An 18,943-nucleotide genomic window follows, 5' to 3' on the forward strand; every position below is an offset into this window, starting at 1 on the left:
AAGTTCTCTGCTCTTTATATTGGGGTGTTGCTGCTCTCAGGGCCTGTTAATGAACATATGCATACATATGCATATATACATTTACAGCTATATTTGTTTCTATATCCGTTTATATTGAAAATTGTACCTCCAGTTCTTATCCAACACCACAGGGTTAATTCTGATTTTCTTCCTTTATATATCCTCTAGCAGTGAGAAACTTGGCTCCCATTATTCTTGGTATATTTACTTACTTGATTAATCCCCTCCCCCATCCCCTGCATGGGCTATCTCCCAGGTATTCGCCCTTCATATCCTGCTCCTGCATCAATGCAGTACCCCAGATCGCCCTCCTGCATGGAAGCTCTACCCATCTCTTTGGGGTCAGATGCCTTCCACTTGGGTTCTGACACCCTGCACCAGGCAACCTGCCTGTGTGGATGACCTCACTCGCCCAGGCTCTGACACCTTGAGCTGGACTGCTTCTCCTGCCCCTCTCCCCTTGCCTTGGACCCTCCTCCTTCCATTCAGTCTCCAGCACCCTGTGCCTGACCTCTTTCTTGCAAGTATCACCTCCTCATCCTGCTATGGCTTCAGTACCCTGAAATACTGCCACTTTTCTGCTAGCCTAATCACCGCACAAATGTGTATTTAATTTAGGGTATTTAAAGGTATTATTTGGCTCTGATATTCTACTCTAGGCCACTGAGACTCCTGTCCCTCTCTCCCCCATGTGCAAGTGCCTGCCTTACTGTGCTTTACCTTATGGCTTTTAAAATTTTCTTTATTTATTTGTTTGTTTGTTTATTTATTTAATAGGAGATGGAACAATCTGATTTCTCTCTTTTTTTAATTAATTGGTTTATTTATTTATTTTTGGCTGCATTCCGTCTTTGTTGCTGCGCAGTCTTTCTCTAGTTGCGGTGAGCGGGGGCTACTCTTGGTTGTGGTGTGTGGGCTTCTCATTGTGGTGGCTTCTCTTGCTGCAGAGCACAGGCTCTAGGTGCACGGGCTTCAGCAGTTGTGGCTCGGGGGCTCTAGTTGTGGCACATGGGCCTAGTTGCTCTGTGGCATGTGGGATCTTCCCGGACCAGGGCTCAAACCCGTGTCCCCTGCATTGGCAGGCAGATTCTTAACCACTGTGCCACCAGGGAAGTCCCACGTTATGGCTTTTAGACTGAACTGTTCAGGAAGGGAAGAGGAAGAGGAAACAACCAATTTGTTTTTTATTCCATCATTTGCTCCATGAAAAGGTTTTGCTGTAGGTTCTTATATCAGTCTCCACTTCCTCTTCCTTAAAGGATTGGTGGTGTGCCACTTAAACAGTGTGGCAAGGCATATAGCCCCGTTTCAGTCTGGATTTTCTGTGTCCAGTGTTGTTTTTACTCACTTACTTTATGCCAGAAGGTCTACTGTTTACTTTAGGGCTCTTGTTAAGTCTTAGCCTTTACTTCTGTATTTGCTCAAAATATGTTCTTTTAACTATTGAGGCTTTGTCTGTTGATTTCTCTTAAAGGTTTTGCATTAACTAGTAATTGGACAAATGTTGGTTAAAACTGTGTGATACTGCATTTTTCTCTCTTGGTAACTTGAATACCCTCTTCCTAATTACATTCTCTTTGTGGGTTGTTCCAGTGGTGGGTGGTCCAGGTGATTTTGCATGAGGACTGTAGATCCTTTTGGTAGATAGATCACTTTCCCTTTTATGTGGAGATCTGAATGCCAGGGTACATCCCTCATGGAGCATCCCCTAGGAGTCACCACGTGCTCTTTTCATCCTCAGCAGTGTGCTGGTGATACATCTGTAAAATGGTAAAAATAAGTATGAAATAGGTATAGATGTTATTTTATAATATGTAAAACATAATATGTAAATATTTGGTTTTAGATTATAGGTCTTTTCAAAGTGTTTTCTCTCTTTTAAAAATTTTACTTCTTCTAGTCTACAAAACTGAAAAGGGAAGAAAGGAAGCTCATGTTGTAAAAGTTAGCCTCCAAATTTTAGGTTGCTAGTTGACAGATTTTTCAAAGCCTTGAAAAATACAGCATTTTTCCCAGTTTTATTGAAACATAATTGACATATAACATTGTATTAGTTTAATGTATACAACATAATGATTTGATATATGTATATATTGCAAAATGATTGCCACAGTAAGTTTAAATAACATCTATCACTTTGCATAGTTACACGTTGTTCGTTTTTGTGATGTGAAATTTTAAGATCTCTTAGCAACTTTCAAATATGCAATACAGTATTGTTAACTATAGTCACCATGCTGTTCATTACACTCCCAGAACTTATTTATCTTATAACTGGAAGTTTGTACCCTTTGAACATCTTCAATCATTTCCGCCACCCCACGCCTTTGGCCACCACCAGTATTTTCAATATGTGAACATTTTTTACTCTCTAAAACATAGGAAAAAAGGTTTACTGAAAACATTAAAAAAATTTCTCTAGCCATCTTGCCCTTAGGTTTGCATATCACTTTTAATATTAACCTTTTATTACTGAGCTCTTCATTTTTAAAAAATGCATGTTTAATTTGCCTTTAAATTATACTGATTTCAACAATGTAGAAATATGAAATATTGTAATCTCTTGTAGATAGTATCTTGCAATGTTGTTTCACCCAGTTTTTAAACTTGTTTTGTGATCTATGAAGATAGATTTGTGGCGAGTAAACAGAAAACACTTTTAAGTTGACAAGCTAACTGTACTGAATTTCATCTAGAAAGTTGTCCTCACATATTCTTCCTGTTTTAAAATCTGTTTTTCTAGTTGTTCATAAAAGTCACATATACTGTTTGGTCTTAAGGGATTATTAACTGCATGGCTTTCTTTGTCTAGCTTCTGTCCCCCCTTTTTCTGATTTATCACAAGATAATTTTGTTATAGGTGGGTTGGGTTAGTCATGCTAATACTGTATTATCAGAGGGATAATTCTCTTGTTTCTTAGATCATAAAATCAAAACTTTCATTCCTCACTTTTTGCTCATTCTCAGTACGTACACACACGCACACACACACACACACACTCTTACATACACACACACACACACACACACACGTATACATTTTTCATGTCTGATCACAATTTGACATATGTTGTAATTTATCCTGAGCATCCGGTAGCAGCAGATCTGCTTACTGTCCAAACTATCCAGAGTGAATCTAAACTAGGAAGATTGTTTCTCCATGGAATAATGGAAATGCACAGCTGATAGAGGTTAAGAAGGGTTAATACAACTTAATATATAAATATATTATTATTAAGTAGCAGTTTTTAGGACAAGTCTAGGTGAATTTGTCTAATGTAGATGATTAATACTTACACCTTTATTGTTAAGATAAATATCTTAGATTAGATTTAAAAATAATTATGTCCCTCTTATTTTGAGCCAGAGTATAGTATATGAACCTGAGTTTCTATTCATACTTAGAATGGTGAAATCAGGACATTAAAAATATGATACATTGTTTTATATTTTATGTAGAAATGTGGACATGTTTGTTGTTTGTTATATTTTTGCAAATATAACAAATTTCTTCTTATTGAAGAAAGCAGAATATGATTTAATAAACTTTCACTTTTATTAAATTCACCTTATTTTCCCCTTACATAGGTTAAGTTCTAAATTTAACCTTTGAACTCTTTCAGGCCCTTAGATGCTATTCTGGAAAAACTTAAGTAATGGATCAAAGGAAGAATGAGAGTATTGTTCCTAGTATCACTCAATTAGAAGATTTTCTTACAGAGCACAATTCCAATGTTGTTTGGCTTCTTGTTGGTAAGTAGAATATATCTTCTTCTACTTTATTGTTTTTTGTGTATGGATTAACAGCTGCCAGATTTTAAGCAGTGGTTGACTGAAGTTAGAATGCTTGCAGTACCATTTGTTTTTTTTTTTGGGGAGAAGATTTTAATCTATGCTTCTATGAATATTTGCTCTGGAAACTGCTCTGGAAGGCTGTTTTCCTTAGACTGCCTCCTTGTCTGACTTAGGAGAAGTGGGATGAGAAGAAAGACATAGCTTATCTTTTCTGTTTCAGATCAGCTCTTCCATTCCCCATCCCAACATACAATCAAACACTTTTGTTTTATTATAAAAGTGATAAATCCTTGTGGTAAATATGTTTTTGCCTAATTAATCTTCTCATCTCTTTCCTCACTCTTTATGCACTTGACAGTGGGCTTTTCCAGTAATAAGTTTTTTTGTCTTATATTGCCGAACTTTTCTAGGTGTACACAAATAATACAAGACAGTGTATACTTAAATTGCAGAGAGAGGGAAGAAATACGAGTGAATGAATGAGTATGAACAAATAAGAAGAAATACAAATAAAATACCAAGGAAGGGAGAGATTACTGTAGGCTGTTACTGCCCAGGATGTTTTGTGGAAGAATGGTGTTTGATTTGAATTTTAGCATGGGAATTAGAAAGATACAGAGAGGAAAGTAGGAAGGGTAAGATGGGGTGGGAGAGGAAAGGGAGGGTAATGGTAATATTTATTGAGGTAATATTTATTGAGCATCCTTTGTGTGCCACATGCCACAGGCATTTTGCATATGTTGTCTCACTTAATGCTCACAGCAGACTTATGAGGGTAGGTGTTATTTTCCTATTAACATGTTGGGGAATTGAGGCCCATAAGGATTAATTAACTCACACAGGTTACACAGCTGTTTTTTTCTGAGTACAGGCGTATGCTTCTTTCATGACACTGCAGGATGCATGGTAGGGTTACGGCAGAGGTGAAGTGTATATGAAGGGAATTATAATGATTCATGATTTGTAGGTAGGATTGGATTACCATTTCAACTTCAAGTTTTTTTTTTCCTAATTGACAAACATGAACTACTGTAAATTATCATTAACGAAAAATAAAATGAAATGCAAAACAATACTATGAAATATAACTTCATAAAAGCAGCATTTAAAAATTACCTTTTAGTTTAATTACAGGCAGAATTCTTTCTTTTTTCCTTTTTAACATTTATTTATTTATTTTGGCTGTGCTGGGTCTTAGTTGCAGCAATCGGGATCTTCATAGCAGCATACGGGATCTTTAGTTGCAGCATGCGGACTCTTAGTTGCAGCATGCATGCGGGATCTAGTTCCCAACCAGGGATCAAACCTGGGCCCACTGCGTTGGGAGTGTGGAGTCTTACCCACTGGACCACCAGGGAAGTCCCGGCAGAATCCTTTCTTATTTCCTAGGTGCCCCTTCTCCTGTCACCTTGAATTTCTCATTGTATACAGCTCCTTTCTTTAAGGTGGAAATAATAGCAACGACCAGAAAAACCTTGAGGGATTGTTTAATCCCTCTGTTTTACTAATGGCCTTATGCTTTTGAAGGGGATGGGGGGACATGGTACAGTGAAAAGGCCGTAATCCTCAGGTGGTTACTCTCTGGGAAAGAAGCGTACTTTCTCAGCAAATACCTTTTTTTTTTTTTTTAACGGTACGCGGGCCTCTCACTGTTGTGGCCTCTCCCGTTGCGGAGCACAGGCTCCAGACGCGCAGGCTCAGCGGCCATGGCTCACGGGCCCAGCTGCTCCACGGCATGCGGGATCTTCCCGGACCGGGGCACAAACCCATGTCCCCTGCATCTGCAGGCGGACTCTCAACCACTGCGCCACCAGGGAAGTCCTCAGCAAATACCTTTTGCCTTTCTGAAGGGCCCGTAACTACCTGCTCTTCGCACGGTGATTTGCAGTAAAAATTAATGCAAAATGACTTTAGCTTAAAACAATGTTGTACTATGAAAATAAGTGTTCAAAAGAATTGTTCTAGAAATAATTTTTATGGGCAAATCATAGCATTTGCTACCTCAGAGCTATTACCATCAATCTAAGCTACCTTGAGGAATGTTGTATTTTGACTCTCAATGACTGCTTTGTTTTATCTATGTTAAATAATTTTTTGTTGTTGTTTTGCGGTACGCGGGCCTCTCACTGCTGTGGCCTCTCCTGTTGCGGAGCACAGGCTCCGGACGCGCAGGCTCAGCGGCCATGGTTCACGGGCCCAGCCGCTCCACGGCATGTGGGATCCTCCCGGACCGGGGCACGAACCCGTGTCCCCTGCATCGGCAGGTGGACTCTCAACCACTGTACCACCAGGGAAGCCCTATGTTAAATAATTTTTAAAAAATTTTACGAACTTAATATGATGGTGCTAAAAGGTTACACATATTAAATTGCTTTATGTTACTGTCTTAATCTAGAAAATAGTTATACTATTTAAATGGGTAAGTAAAAGAAAATTTATTGAAAAATACTTTCTTGTGTTTCACGTTTTGTGTGTTTACGAACTAGGTTTTTTGGGAATATTATGAATTTTATAAGTGATCATAAACTTTTCATGAAAAACTCATGATCAAATTTAGAATATCGTTTACTGTAGTAATATTTACTGGTGTTCTTTAAAAGTAAGTTATTGTCTTATCAATTGCAGCAAAATAGTATTTGGTGGCCTATTTAATATAGATATATCTTGAAGTAGGTTAAAATTGTCACTTTTTTCAAATAGTACTTTAAAAGCAGAGACTGTTGATTTTTTTAAAAAGTGACTTTTCGGGCTTCCCTCCCTGGTGGTACAGTGGTTAAGAATCCACCTGCCAGTGCAGGGGACACGGGTTCAAGCCCTGATCCAGGAAGATCCCACATGCTGTGGAGCAGCTAAGCCCGTGTGCCACAACTACTGAGCCTGCACTCTAGATCCCGTGAGCCACAGCTACTGAGCCCATGTGCCACAACTACTGAAGCCCGTGCGCCTGGAGCCCATGCTCCACAACAAGAGAAGCCACCGCAATTAGAAGCCCGCACCCCGCAATGAAGAGTAGCCCCGCTCGCCACAACTAGAGAAAGCCTGTGCGCAGCAACAAAGATCCAATACAGCCAAAAATAAAATAAATAAATTAATTTTTTTAAAAAGTGACTTTTCTATGATGTAAAAAAAAACGTTTTCTTTATTTTTAAGTGGACTGTATTAGAAGTGAGCTTTTAGCCTAATAAAGGTAGTTTTTTTTAATAATATTCAGAAATATGGGCTTTTTCGTCCCAGAACATCTTTGTGTATGTTTAATAACTAAAGCAGTACAAAGGAGTGAAAAAGAAAACAGGAAAAAAAGGAAAGCAGTTTTACTTGAAACATTGCTTTACTTCATCTGATTGAAATCTGTGTTTTTCTGGCTAATGACTTACAGAGAACGAAGAAAGTTGGATAAAGAATCAACTTCTGGTTTTGAAAATTCAAGTTATTAAATTGTAAAAGGACATTTTACCATACGGAATTAAATCCTCTTGTTTCTGAACATGATAAATGATCTTTCACTAACAAAGTTTTATTGAGATACTAAGATGATCAAAGGAAATGTATAGTGAGATCCTTTATTTTTTGCATTTTTTTCTCCCAACAGCTACCATTTTGTCCTGTGGATGGATTATTTATCTCACGTATTATAATTCTCGGAATGTTGGTCTTATTTTAACACTGGTTCTTAACAGATTATACAAGCATGGCTATATCCATATTGGTAAGTTTTGAGTAATTTTTTTCTTCTGTGTAATCTTGAGATGTATATTGTAAATATGTATTTTATAAACAGATAGTAGCTTTAAGAATTTACCTTTGTTTTATGAAAGTTAAACTAATCTAACTGGAATTTCTCTCATATAGCATATACTTCAAGTAGAGTTGAACTACCACTTGGTTATGTCCTTTACCTCATTCTTATTTCTTAAAGTGTTTCTAAGCCTTTTTTTTTTTTGGCTCATAAGAGATAATCATTAAAATAATTTGAAAAATCTAGACATACAAAATATGGAACTAGAAGTTTCTTGAGGTCCTGCTATCCAAAGAAAATTTCTAATGCTTGATGAAGTTTTACTGTTTTTTTTTAAACTGATACCTAAAAAATCTATAACTGTAAGTGGAATCATCTTGTGTATTTCATTTTGTAGCCTTCTTTATTAATTTAGCTTGACTACTTATAAATGGGAAGTTTGCAGATAGATAGGAGGGTGTGTTAGGAAGTTATATGCCTTAGAAAGCCCTAAACCACTGGGAAAAAGGGGTGAGGAGTCAGCAGATAGAATGTTTCTGATCTTCCTTAGAGTTGAGTACCTCTTAGTGGTCATAAATAAAACTTCTCTCAAACGTAAGTACTCTTTCATTAATTTGAGGCAATGACTGGTTCTTGGAGTCACCCAAATTAATGGAGCAGAATGGTGAATTAGTCACTGCTTTGGGTTTTTTGTTTGTTTGTTTTTTATACTGAAGGTTCTTATTAGTCATCAATTTTATACACATCAGTGTATCTATATCAATCCCAATCACCCAATTCAGCACACCACTATCCCCACCACACTGCGGTTTTCGCCCCTTGGTGTCCATACGTTTGTTCTCTACATCTGTGTCTCAACTTCTGCCGTGCAAACCGGTTCATCTGTACCATTTTTCTAGGTTCCACATACATGTGTTAATATACGATATTTGTTTTTCTCTTTCTGACTTACTTCTCTCTGTATGACAGTCTCTAGATCCATCCACGTCTCAACAAATGACTCAATTTCGTTCCTTTCTATGGCTGAGTGATATTCCATTGTATATATGTACCACTACTTCTTTATCCATTCGTCTGTCGATGGGCATTTAGGTTGCTTCCATGACCTGGCTATTGTAAATAGTGCTGCAATGAACATTGGGGTGCATGTGTCTCTTTGAATTATGGTTTTCTCTGGGTATGAGCTCAGTAGTGGGATTGCTGGATCATATGGTAATTCTATATTTAGTTTTTTAAGGAACCTCCCTACTGTTCTCCATAGTGACTGTATCAATTTACATTCCCACCAACAGAGCAAGAGGGTTCCCTTTTCTCCACACCCTCTCCAGCATTTGTTGTTTGTAGATTTTCTGATGATGCCCATTCTAACTGGTGTGAGGTGATACCTCATTGTAGTTTTGCTTTGCATTTCTCTCATAATTGGTGATGTTGAGCACCTTCTCATGTGCTTCTTGACCATCTGTATGTCTTTTTTGGAGAAATGTAATTCCCTCTGCTAACTTTGGGTTTTGTTTGTTCTTCATTCTCTGGTTCCTTTAGGTGTAAGTTTTGATTGTTTACTTGAGGTTTTTCTTGTTTCTCGAGGTAGGCTTGTATAGCTATAAACTTCCCTCTTAGAACTGCTTTTGCTGCATCCCATAGGTTTTGGATCGTCGTGTTTTCATTGTCATTTGTCTGTAGGTATTTTTTGATTTCCTCTTTGATTTCTTCAGTGATCTCTTGGTTATTTAGTAACGTATTGTTTAGTCTCCATGTGTATGTGTTTTTTACATGTTTTTTCCCTGTAATTGAGTTCTAATCTCATAGTGTCGTGGTCAGACAAGATGCTTGATATGATTTCATTTTTCTGAAATTTACTGAGGCTTCATTTGTGACCCAAGATGTGATCTATCCTGGAGAATGTTCCATGCGCACTTGAGAAGAAAGTGTAATCTGCTGTTTTTGGATGCAATGTCCTATAAATATCAGTTAAATCTATCTGGCCTGTTGTGTCAAAAGTAATCTTGCTGGTAGGGTAGTCGTAGTTTCTTCCCTTTCATCACTTTAAGTATATCACGCCACTCCCTTCTGGCTTGTAGAGTTTCTGCTGAGAAATCAGCTGTTAACCTTATGGGAGTTCCCTTGTATGCTATTTGTCGCTTTTCCCTTCCTGCTTTTAATAATTTTTCTTTGTCTTTAATTTTTGCCAATTTGATTACTATGTGTCTCGATGTGTTTCTCCTTGGGTTTATCCTGTATGGGATTCGCTGCGCTTCCTGGACTTGGGTGGCTATATCCTTTCCCATGTTAGGGAAGTTTTTGACTATAATCTCTTCAAATATTTTCTCTGGTCCTTTCTCTCTTCTCCTTCTGGGACCGCTATAATGTGAATGTTGTTGCGTTTAATGCTGTCCCAGAGGTCTCCTAGGCTGTCTTCATTTCTTTTCATTCCTTTTTCTTTATTCTGTTTCGCAGCAGTGAATGCCACCATTCTGTCTTCCAGGTCACTTATCCCTTCTTCTGCCTCAGTTATTCTGATATTGATTCCTTCTAGTGTAGTTTTCATTTCAGTTATTGTATTGTTCATCTCTGTTTGTTTGTTCTTTAATTATTCTAGGTCTTTGTTAAACATTTCTTGCATCTTCTCGATCTTTGCCTCCATTCTTTTTCTGAGGTCCTGGATCATCTTCACTGTCATTATTCTGAATTCTCTTTCTGGAAGGTTGCCTATCTCCACTTCATTTAGTTGTTTTTCTGGGGTTTTATCTTGTTCCTTCATCTGGTATATAGCCCTCTGCCTTTTCATCTTGTCTGTCTTTCTGTGAATGTGGATTTTGTTCCACAGGCTGCAGGATTGTAGTTCTTCTTCTTTCTCCTGTCTGCCCCCTGCACTGCTTTGGATTTATTTAATGGCTATGCCTAATTAAGGGAATTATCCATAGGAAGTAGCTGTTTAAACTAGTGTTCTCAAAAAATAAAATAAAATAAAATAATGTTCTCATATAGTTATTTAGTAGCTCAGTTCATAGTGATGATATGTATGGCACTTTTTGTTATATTTGAGGGAAAAATGTTAGAAGGTTAGTAAGGCTTTAAGGATATCAGAAAGGGCGTAGGGAGAGAACATTTAATTATTGAGTAAATTGAATGCTAGGAGCATTTAAAGCTTTAAGGGCTCTACTGTCTTTCAAAACAATTACATTAATTGCTGTTGTTTTTTCCCTACAATAGGCTCCTTTTCTTTCTCTGTTCTTTCTGGAAAAGTCATGGTTCGTGAAATCTATTACATTACAGAAGACATGTCTATTAGGTAAGAATAAATAAATAAATAAATCTGGGCCCATCTTAAACAAATTTGAAATATTTCAAAATTTTTTTTGATTATGATACTGTATTGAATATGACTTGCTTTTTCATATTAGAAATGTTGGCCTTTTCAAATAAAGTCATAAATCAAAAATCATTTTCTTCAGTGACTCATACTTGGTGAATTGATTTTTTTAAATATTTCTATCAGTGGATTAATTTAGCTAAGGTTTAAGCTGGCAAAATATTATTGAATAGCAGCTTATGGAAATGAATAATCTTATATCATCTGTAGTTTTAAATATTGAGCCATTAGATTACCTGACCATTTTTGTTGTAGAATTCATTGTGGTCATTTTTTATGTAAGCAAGGATCGGAGACGTTGATAACTCTCATCCATTAGTTCCTTAGTATAGATAGTCAGTTTTTAGAATTTTTTAGCGCTTACTAGCATTTCTAATTTTACCTTAAGGCGGAAATGAAATCTGAATATAATAAGAAATGATAGTTCATATGTTTGATATATTTTGTCTTCTGTAAGCCTTGAAAGAAAAGCTTACTCTTATTTTTGTGATTTGCTTAAAATTTGTTACTTAGATAAAACTTGAAGATATGGAATTAGTTGAGAGGTGCTAGGGTTTGGCAGCCCTCGTACCTCACTTATAACGGAGAGTTAACTTCTTTGTGAGTCTAAAATTATTTCCAAGTTAAAAGTAAAAAGTAAAAGTTAGGCTATAATTCCATGCTTCTGGGATATGAAGTGTTGTATCATTGTAGAAATGAAAGAAAATCTTTAAAAGTTTTCCCTTAGTGTGCTAAAATCCCCCTTTGAAGATTTGGCTTTTAGTTTATATAATTTTAACTCCTTTTTTAAATTAAAAAATTTTTAATTTATAAAAGAAAAAGTTTTTTCTGTTAACACTTTATTTTCCTGTTAAATGTAATGTGGTATTACAGTTTACCTAAATAGAAGAATCTGAGAGCTTTGCAAATCTTCTTTTCCTTTCTTAACTAGAAGATTATGAAACATCTTGGTATGCTAGTGTGCTGTTGAAAATTTTGTGTATTTCCTTATTATCAATTGCTTGCATTTTATAATAACTAATTAAGAAATGAGTTAAGTAAATTGTTACTTAAGCTTTCATTTCTGTAATTTATCTTGCTTAGAATTCAAGATGGATTTATAATTTTTCGGTGGTGGAAAATGTATAACCCAAAGCAGAAACAACATGGTGAGCTTTCATTTTTTCATGTGTTTGAAATCTTCAATCATATAATCAGAATTTTCATTTGTAGATGTTGGAATGTCTCACATTTTGTAACAGTTAAAAATATTTTAAAAAGCTTTGGAGTTTACAGAACTGATTTTAATACCCCTTGGCTGGAAATCCTTCAGCAGCTTTCCTCTTGCATGGTTAAATGTAGTTTCTTTAGCCTGTTATTTACTTAGGGTTTTTCTCAGTATGACCCTTACCCACATTTCCACCCTTACCTCCTATTACATCTATGGACTTAATCTCATACTGTGGTTAGAGTGGCCTTCCTAGCACTCTTTAATCATTCTACTAAGACACTTCTCTTACTTTTCAGCTTCTTTGACTTTATTTATACTTTTACGTGACATTGTGACTAATTCTCATTTATCTACTATGGTAAGGATGAGCAGAAAAGAGGAATTGCAGACTTTGACTCTCTTCTGGTTCTGCTTTTTATCATCAGAATTTTCTCTCAGAATATTGTCCTCAAATCTTCATTTCACAACTGTAGGTGTTCCTGTCTGTGAATGTACCCTTCCTTCTCTACATTAACCACACCAGTGGCCTCAAGGAGAGTACACCTTGTCTTTACTTTCTAGAATATTGATTCTCAAATATTTTTGATCTCAGGAACCTATTACATTGTTCTAAATTATTGAGGATTCCAAAGAGCTTTTATTCATGTAAGTTATATCTATTTATATTTACTGCATTCAAAATTAAGCCTGATCATTATAGAAACATTTTTATTTCATTAAAAATACCTATCATAAATCCATTACATATTAAAATAAATAACAATCTTAATGAAGAATAACTTTTCCAAAGCAAATAAATTAGTGAAAAGAGTGACACTGTTTTATATTTTGCAAATATTTGAAATATCCTAATGGAAGATAATTGAATTCTCACCTCTGCTTTTATATTCAGTCTGTACCATATACTTCATGTAGCCTTTAAAAAACTCCACTGTCCACTCATGGGAGAATGAGAAAAAGTCAAACATCTTAGTATAATACTATGAAAATAATTCTGACTTTGTGGTCCTCCGGAAAGGGTTTCAGTATCTCCCCAGAGGTCCCTGGACCATACTTTGATAACTACAGAGATTTTAAGTGGGACCTGGGAGTGTAAGGTCAAAAGAGGACGAAACCCTTCCACCTTTTCTTTGTGATGAAGACCTCTGTTTCTGGCACCCCATTGAGATTCTGAAATGGTGGTTGGCTCTGTATAACTTTGGAATTTTGCAATTAAATGTTGGGTTTTGTGTGTGTGTGTGTGTGTGTGTGTGTGTGAGCTCATCTCGGAATTTTACCATCGTATATAACTTGTTTGTATAGGAAAATAGATTTAAATTTCCAAAAGTTTTAAAACTTATCAAAACTTTGAGCTATCCTAAATTACTTTTAGATTTTGCTATTGTTTCACCATTGTTTAGTCTTTTTTTAAACTGTCATTTCCTTGCTCCCACGTATCTTTTGCCCCTCCTATATAATACGTAATAATGTACTCTACCTTGAAAAGGTTGGCATTAGTTGGTTACAATTTGACATCTGAAGAGGTAATGAAATCAGAATGATTAGAAGAAATATTGGCAAATTTCATGTCTGGAAAAGGTTTTCTAAAAATTAGAGTTGTACATTAGATAATTTTGAACAGAGGCTGAGTGACTTCATATGATAAAAGTATTCTGTGGGACTTTGGAATAGGATTTTTACAATCTTTCATCTGTGATTAAGAATGGCTGGCTGTATGTTATTACCAGTCTTCAGTCTGTGATTTTAGAATATCAGTTGTTAAACCAACCTTTTTACCTCTTTTCTTAGCATTTACTAGAAGCATTCTCACAGGAAAAAAAAAAAATGTTCTTTAGATATTATGTTAGTGCATTGGGAATCTTTTAAGTTTTGACTTTTTATGAAATCTGAATAAATTCAAAATTTTGAGTCACTTTGCTACACTGTTAACCATGTTAAATGTTGTGGAGAGAATTTTCTTGCCTTTTTTTTTTTAATTTTTAAGTCTTAAAGGTGGCAGTTAAGTAAAGATATCTTACACTTTAGAGATGGTTAAAGCTCATTCCTGAGAGCCAAGTTTTTTTGAGCTCAGTCCCAGCTTCTAACACATTTACTTAACTTTGTGCAGGCCCAGTATTTCTGCCTCTGATTTAGTTCGAAAAGTCCATCTGATTTGTCCCTTAGAGATAGATTACTTTAGGAGAATATTTTTCCTCAGCACATCATGCTTCTTTTAATCTTGTAGTCTGTTAGGTGACTTGCTGTTTTGATTTAATCTTCTTTTTTTTCTCTTTACATGTTTAGTTAACATAAGCTTTGTTGTTAACAAGGTTACTACAGTGGAGCTGAAACAAAAATTCTCTTCATTTATATAGCTTGTTTGTGATAAAAAAAAACTATTTGTATATTTATATTAGGAATTTTATTCCCAATTTTTTTTTTTTTTTAGTGTTTTAAAATGTTCATGTGAACTGATAAAGCTGTAGGGGGCGGTGGGGTGAGGAAGCCCATTCGGCCTTAGGGCACCTCCACCCCATGCTTTTTACCCCAGGATTCCAAGGAACACAGTTAGGAAACAACCAATTTTTCTCAAAATCTGTTACCAATTTGGAAACAATTAATGTTCTCAAAACCCCTCATTTGGCAGATGGAAAATCAGAAACTACTGTGATTATAGCTGGTAAAATTGGGACAAAAACCCAGGTCTCCTAACTTCCAGTCTAGTGCTTCTTATATTTATAAGACAACCTTGTCAAATGTGGCCTAAGAATTTTCCTTAGAGATTCTTATGGATAAACACTGATCACAGCTTATGGGGAGGAATGAAGACATTTGCAGTATCCAGAGGCAACTGAACGACTTAAACTAAGCCTACTGCGATTGCCCATTTCAGAATTTTCTTTGACACAGGGAATACCATCCTAAATTGTTTATAGTCTTTTTTTTTTAAGAAAATAATTCATTTTATCATGAAATGTAACATCTTAAAGTGGATTGCTATTCACCAAAACACATGGATGAGGGTCAAGAGTAACTGACCCAAGTTCTTTAGGAAAGAGGTAACTTTTGATAAAAATCTTTACCTAATTGAAAAGATTTTTATTTTGAATTCACTTTACTGATCATTGTGTTAAGTTGGAGTGGGGGATAAAAAAAAGAGGTGCTATCCACATCCACTTGAGGGAATACATGCGTACAAACAATTGTAATTAAAGAAAAAATGGAGCAATGAGTGTGTGTTAAGGAAAAATACTGAGAACCATCTTCAAAGTTGGTCCATACCAACTTTCGTATGGACCACTTGGTGTGGTCCCAGCTGGTTCATGGTTTGATGATGTTGAAAGTTCTGCCCATTGGTCAAGAAGCAGAATGGTAGATGGAGGGCTGTTGTGAAAGTTCCATCTCTTAGGCAGCATGCTTGATGATGACAGTGAGTAGGATTGTGTCATGCAGAGGCGGAGTGGGTGGGAGGGTAGCTCAGATGGAATAACTGGTTTGACCAATGGCAATAAGGTTGGAAAACGGATGTTTAGGAATTAACAACTCCATTTGGTGGTAAATATAAGGTAAAGGAATAATAGGGGATAATTTGGAAGCTGTGTTATGGAGGATATTGAACACCTGGCAGCCACTGCCGTGAAAGGTTTTTGGGCAGGGGAGTGATATGAACTTAGCTCATTTCAAAGAATATAGCAAAATGTAATCACTACTTGAGATGCATAACCCAAGACTAATGTAATAGCTCAAATATTAGCTCTTCCTTGACTGGCTCTCCCCTGTCATTTCTTTGTGTCTTGAATTCTTTTTGTCACTCTTAATGTTAACATAAATCTGTGTCTCTGCTCTCCCTCTGTAATTGTCCATAATGTAGAACAGAAATATTACCATAATTTTTGGATATTTTATGTTTTTCTTAATATTGAATAACATTTAAATTATTTTTTCCAAATTGTTCTTTCTCATTTTTTTTTATGCCAACAGTTTGCAGTAGAAAAAAGATCTCACCCCTCCATTTTACAGTGATGTTAAAAGTTGGTAGACTTTATCAGTTATCACTTTTATAATTCTAATTATTTGCTCATAGTTTTACCTACATTTAAAAATTTAAATGTATGTGCTCATGAATAGCACAGCTTTGGTGAATGGTCAAAGAAGTTTCTCTTCCATATGCTTTTAAAAGATATTCTTTGTTGTAAAGGATGACGTTCTTAACAATGTGCTCACAGTTACACCCTTCAAAGGTAAAGACACAATGCCAAATAACAGTGCAGGAATAAGCAGTTTGGTCTAAGTACATTATTAGTCTAGCATTTATAAGGGACAGAATTTATCAGTAGAATATAGTGTAGAGGAATGAATAGGCTGCAAAGTAAGCTTTTGATAAAAAGTTGGACAATATTATGGAATATAGGTTAAAATAGTGAGCTCTATTCAGTAGCAAGACCTTACGTTCTGGATATTACTTCTTGCTGATTAAGGAAAGATCCATGTGCTTTGACAGTTAACCAAGCAGGAAGTAGAGATGATTGATAATTCTTGGTGGAAAATTTAGAAGCCTAACTGGGGCATGTGCCTGAGAAGATACATGGCCACTAGCCTTCCAAGGAGACAGGCCCCATTGGTGGGTAGGGCCAAGATTTTCATTAGGAAGTTTTAGAGCTGCTCTATTATGAGAAAAGAGGTGTGTTAAGTGCTGAAACTACTATGCCATAGAGCTTGGTTGGGATAATTTAAGCCAGGAAAAGATTTAAAGTTGTCACTTGTCCAGTTTAACCCTTTAAAAAAGAGAAAACAGAACACATCTAATTCATTTACCATAGAGTTTGTTGTAAATTATGCCCTAGGTCACGAATTAGTGATCTGTTATAGATGGTTGTTGGCTAAAGGCCACTTAATGAGGATATCAGTCAAAAAATTTATTTTTAGGGTATTTAATTTTAAGGGATTCTTTTGGAAAATAAATAGCAGGGCCAGTTGCCTCTTAATATGTGGTGATATATCATAGTGTTTAAATTCATACTAGTCTGACAAACTAGGCGTGCATCCTTCTTATCCAGAGGAATTCTTGGGCTGTTGAGAAGCGAAAGGATGATGGTAAAGTATGTCCCTTTCTGTTATTTTGTTGCTTAGAAGTTTTAGCCTAAGTTTTAGCCTAATAAGTTTTAGCCTAATATAATATAATATAAATACAAATTTTAAATTTGTAGCATCTAGATCTTGTTTGTTAAATACATAAAGGAAATAAAAATCCCTGAACAATTCTTTTTTTTTTTTTTTTAACATCTTTATTGGGGTATAATTGCTTTACAATGGTGTGTTAGTTTCTGCTTTATAACAAAGTGAATCAGCTATACATATACATATGTTCACATATGTCTTCCCTCTTGCGTCTCCCTCCCTCCCACTCTCCCCATCCCACCCTTCCAGGCTGTCACAAAGCACCGAGCTAATATCCCTGTGCCTTGCGGCTGCTTCCCCCCAGCTATCTACCTTACTACGTTTGTTAGTGTGTATATGTCCATGACTCTCTCTCGCCCTGTCAAAACTCACCCTTCCCCCTCCCCATATCCTCAAGTCCGTTCTCCAGTAGGTCTGCGTCTTTATTCCTATCTTACCCCTAGGTTCTTCATGACATTTTTTTCCCTTAAATTCCATATATATGTGTTAGCATACGGTATTTGTCTTTTTCTTTCTGACTTACTTCACTCTGTATGACAGACTCTAGTTCTATCCATCTCATTACAAATAGCTCAATTTCATTTCTTTTTAAGGCTGAGTAATATTCCATTGTGTATATGTGCCACATCTTCTTTATCCATTCATCCGATGATGGGCGCTTAGGTTGTTTCCATCTCCGGGCTATTGTAAATAGAGCTGCAATGAACATTTTGGTACATGACTCTTTTTGAATTTTGGTTTTCTCAGGGTATATGCCCAGTAGTGGGATTGCTGGGTCATATGGTAATTCTATTTGTAGTTTTTTAAGGAACCTCCATACTGTTCTCCATAGTGGCTGAACCAATTCACATTCCCACCAGCAGTGCAAGAGTGTCCCCTTTTCTCCACACCCTCTCCAGCATTTATTGTTTCTAGATTTTTTGATGATGGCCATTCTGACTGGTGTGAGATGATATCTCATTGTAGTTTTGATTTGCATTTCTCTAATGATTAATGATGTTGAGCATTCTTTCATGTGTTTGTTGGCATTCTGTATATCTTCTTTGGAGAAATGTCTATTTAGGTCTTCTGCCCATTTTTGGATGGGGTTGTTTGTTTTTTTGTTATTGAGCTGCATGAGCTGCTTGTAAATTTTGGAGATTAATCCTTTGTCAGTTGCTTCATTTGCAAATGTTTTCTCCCATTCTGAGGGTTGTCTTTTGGTCTTGGTTATGGTTTCCTTTGCTGTGCAAAAGCTTTGAAGTTTCATTAGGTCCCATTTGTTTATTTTTGTTTTTATTTCCATTACTCTAGGAGGTGGGTCAGAAAGGATCTTGCTGTGATTATGTCATAGAATGTTCTTCCTATGTTTTCCTCTAAGAGTTTGATAGTTTCTGGCCTTAAATTTAGGTCTTTAATCCATTTTGAGCTTATTTTTGTGTATGGTGTTAGGGAGTGATCTAATTTCATACTTTTACATGTACCTGTCCAGTTTTCCCAGCACCATTTATTGAAGAGGCTGTCCTTTCTCCACTGTACCTTCCTGCCTCCTTTATCAAAGATAAGGTGTCCATATGTGCGTGGGTTTATCTCTGGGCTTTCTACTGAACAATTCTTAAAAGGTCAGCAGACTATTTTGTCTTTGTGCTAAGTATCGATTCTAAGTATTACAGGG

General features: G+C 36.1%; 1 protein-coding gene across 4 annotated transcripts in view; it reads left to right on the forward strand.

The window, feature by feature from the left end:
- Positions 1 to 18,943, forward strand: part of BLTP1 (bridge-like lipid transfer protein family member 1) — a 205,100-nt gene that overhangs the window by 13,197 nt on the left and 172,960 nt on the right. For all 4 annotated transcript variants that reach the window (XM_024745037.1, XM_024745040.1, XM_024745038.1 and 1 more), the window contains 4 exons: positions 3,645 to 3,774; positions 7,406 to 7,522; positions 10,763 to 10,841; positions 12,006 to 12,070. In XM_024745037.1, coding sequence (XP_024600805.1) covers positions 3,678 to 3,774; positions 7,406 to 7,522; positions 10,763 to 10,841; positions 12,006 to 12,070 — 358 coding nt within the window. In that variant the 5' untranslated portion in view covers positions 3,645 to 3,677. The remainder of the gene's footprint in view (positions 1 to 3,644; positions 3,775 to 7,405; positions 7,523 to 10,762; positions 10,842 to 12,005; positions 12,071 to 18,943) is intronic.

This window comes from Neophocaena asiaeorientalis, unplaced genomic scaffold (genome assembly GCF_003031525.2).
Source record: "Neophocaena asiaeorientalis asiaeorientalis breed wild unplaced genomic scaffold, Neophocaena_asiaeorientalis_V1.1 scaffold65, whole genome shotgun sequence".
NCBI lineage: Eukaryota > Metazoa > Chordata > Mammalia > Artiodactyla > Phocoenidae > Neophocaena > Neophocaena asiaeorientalis.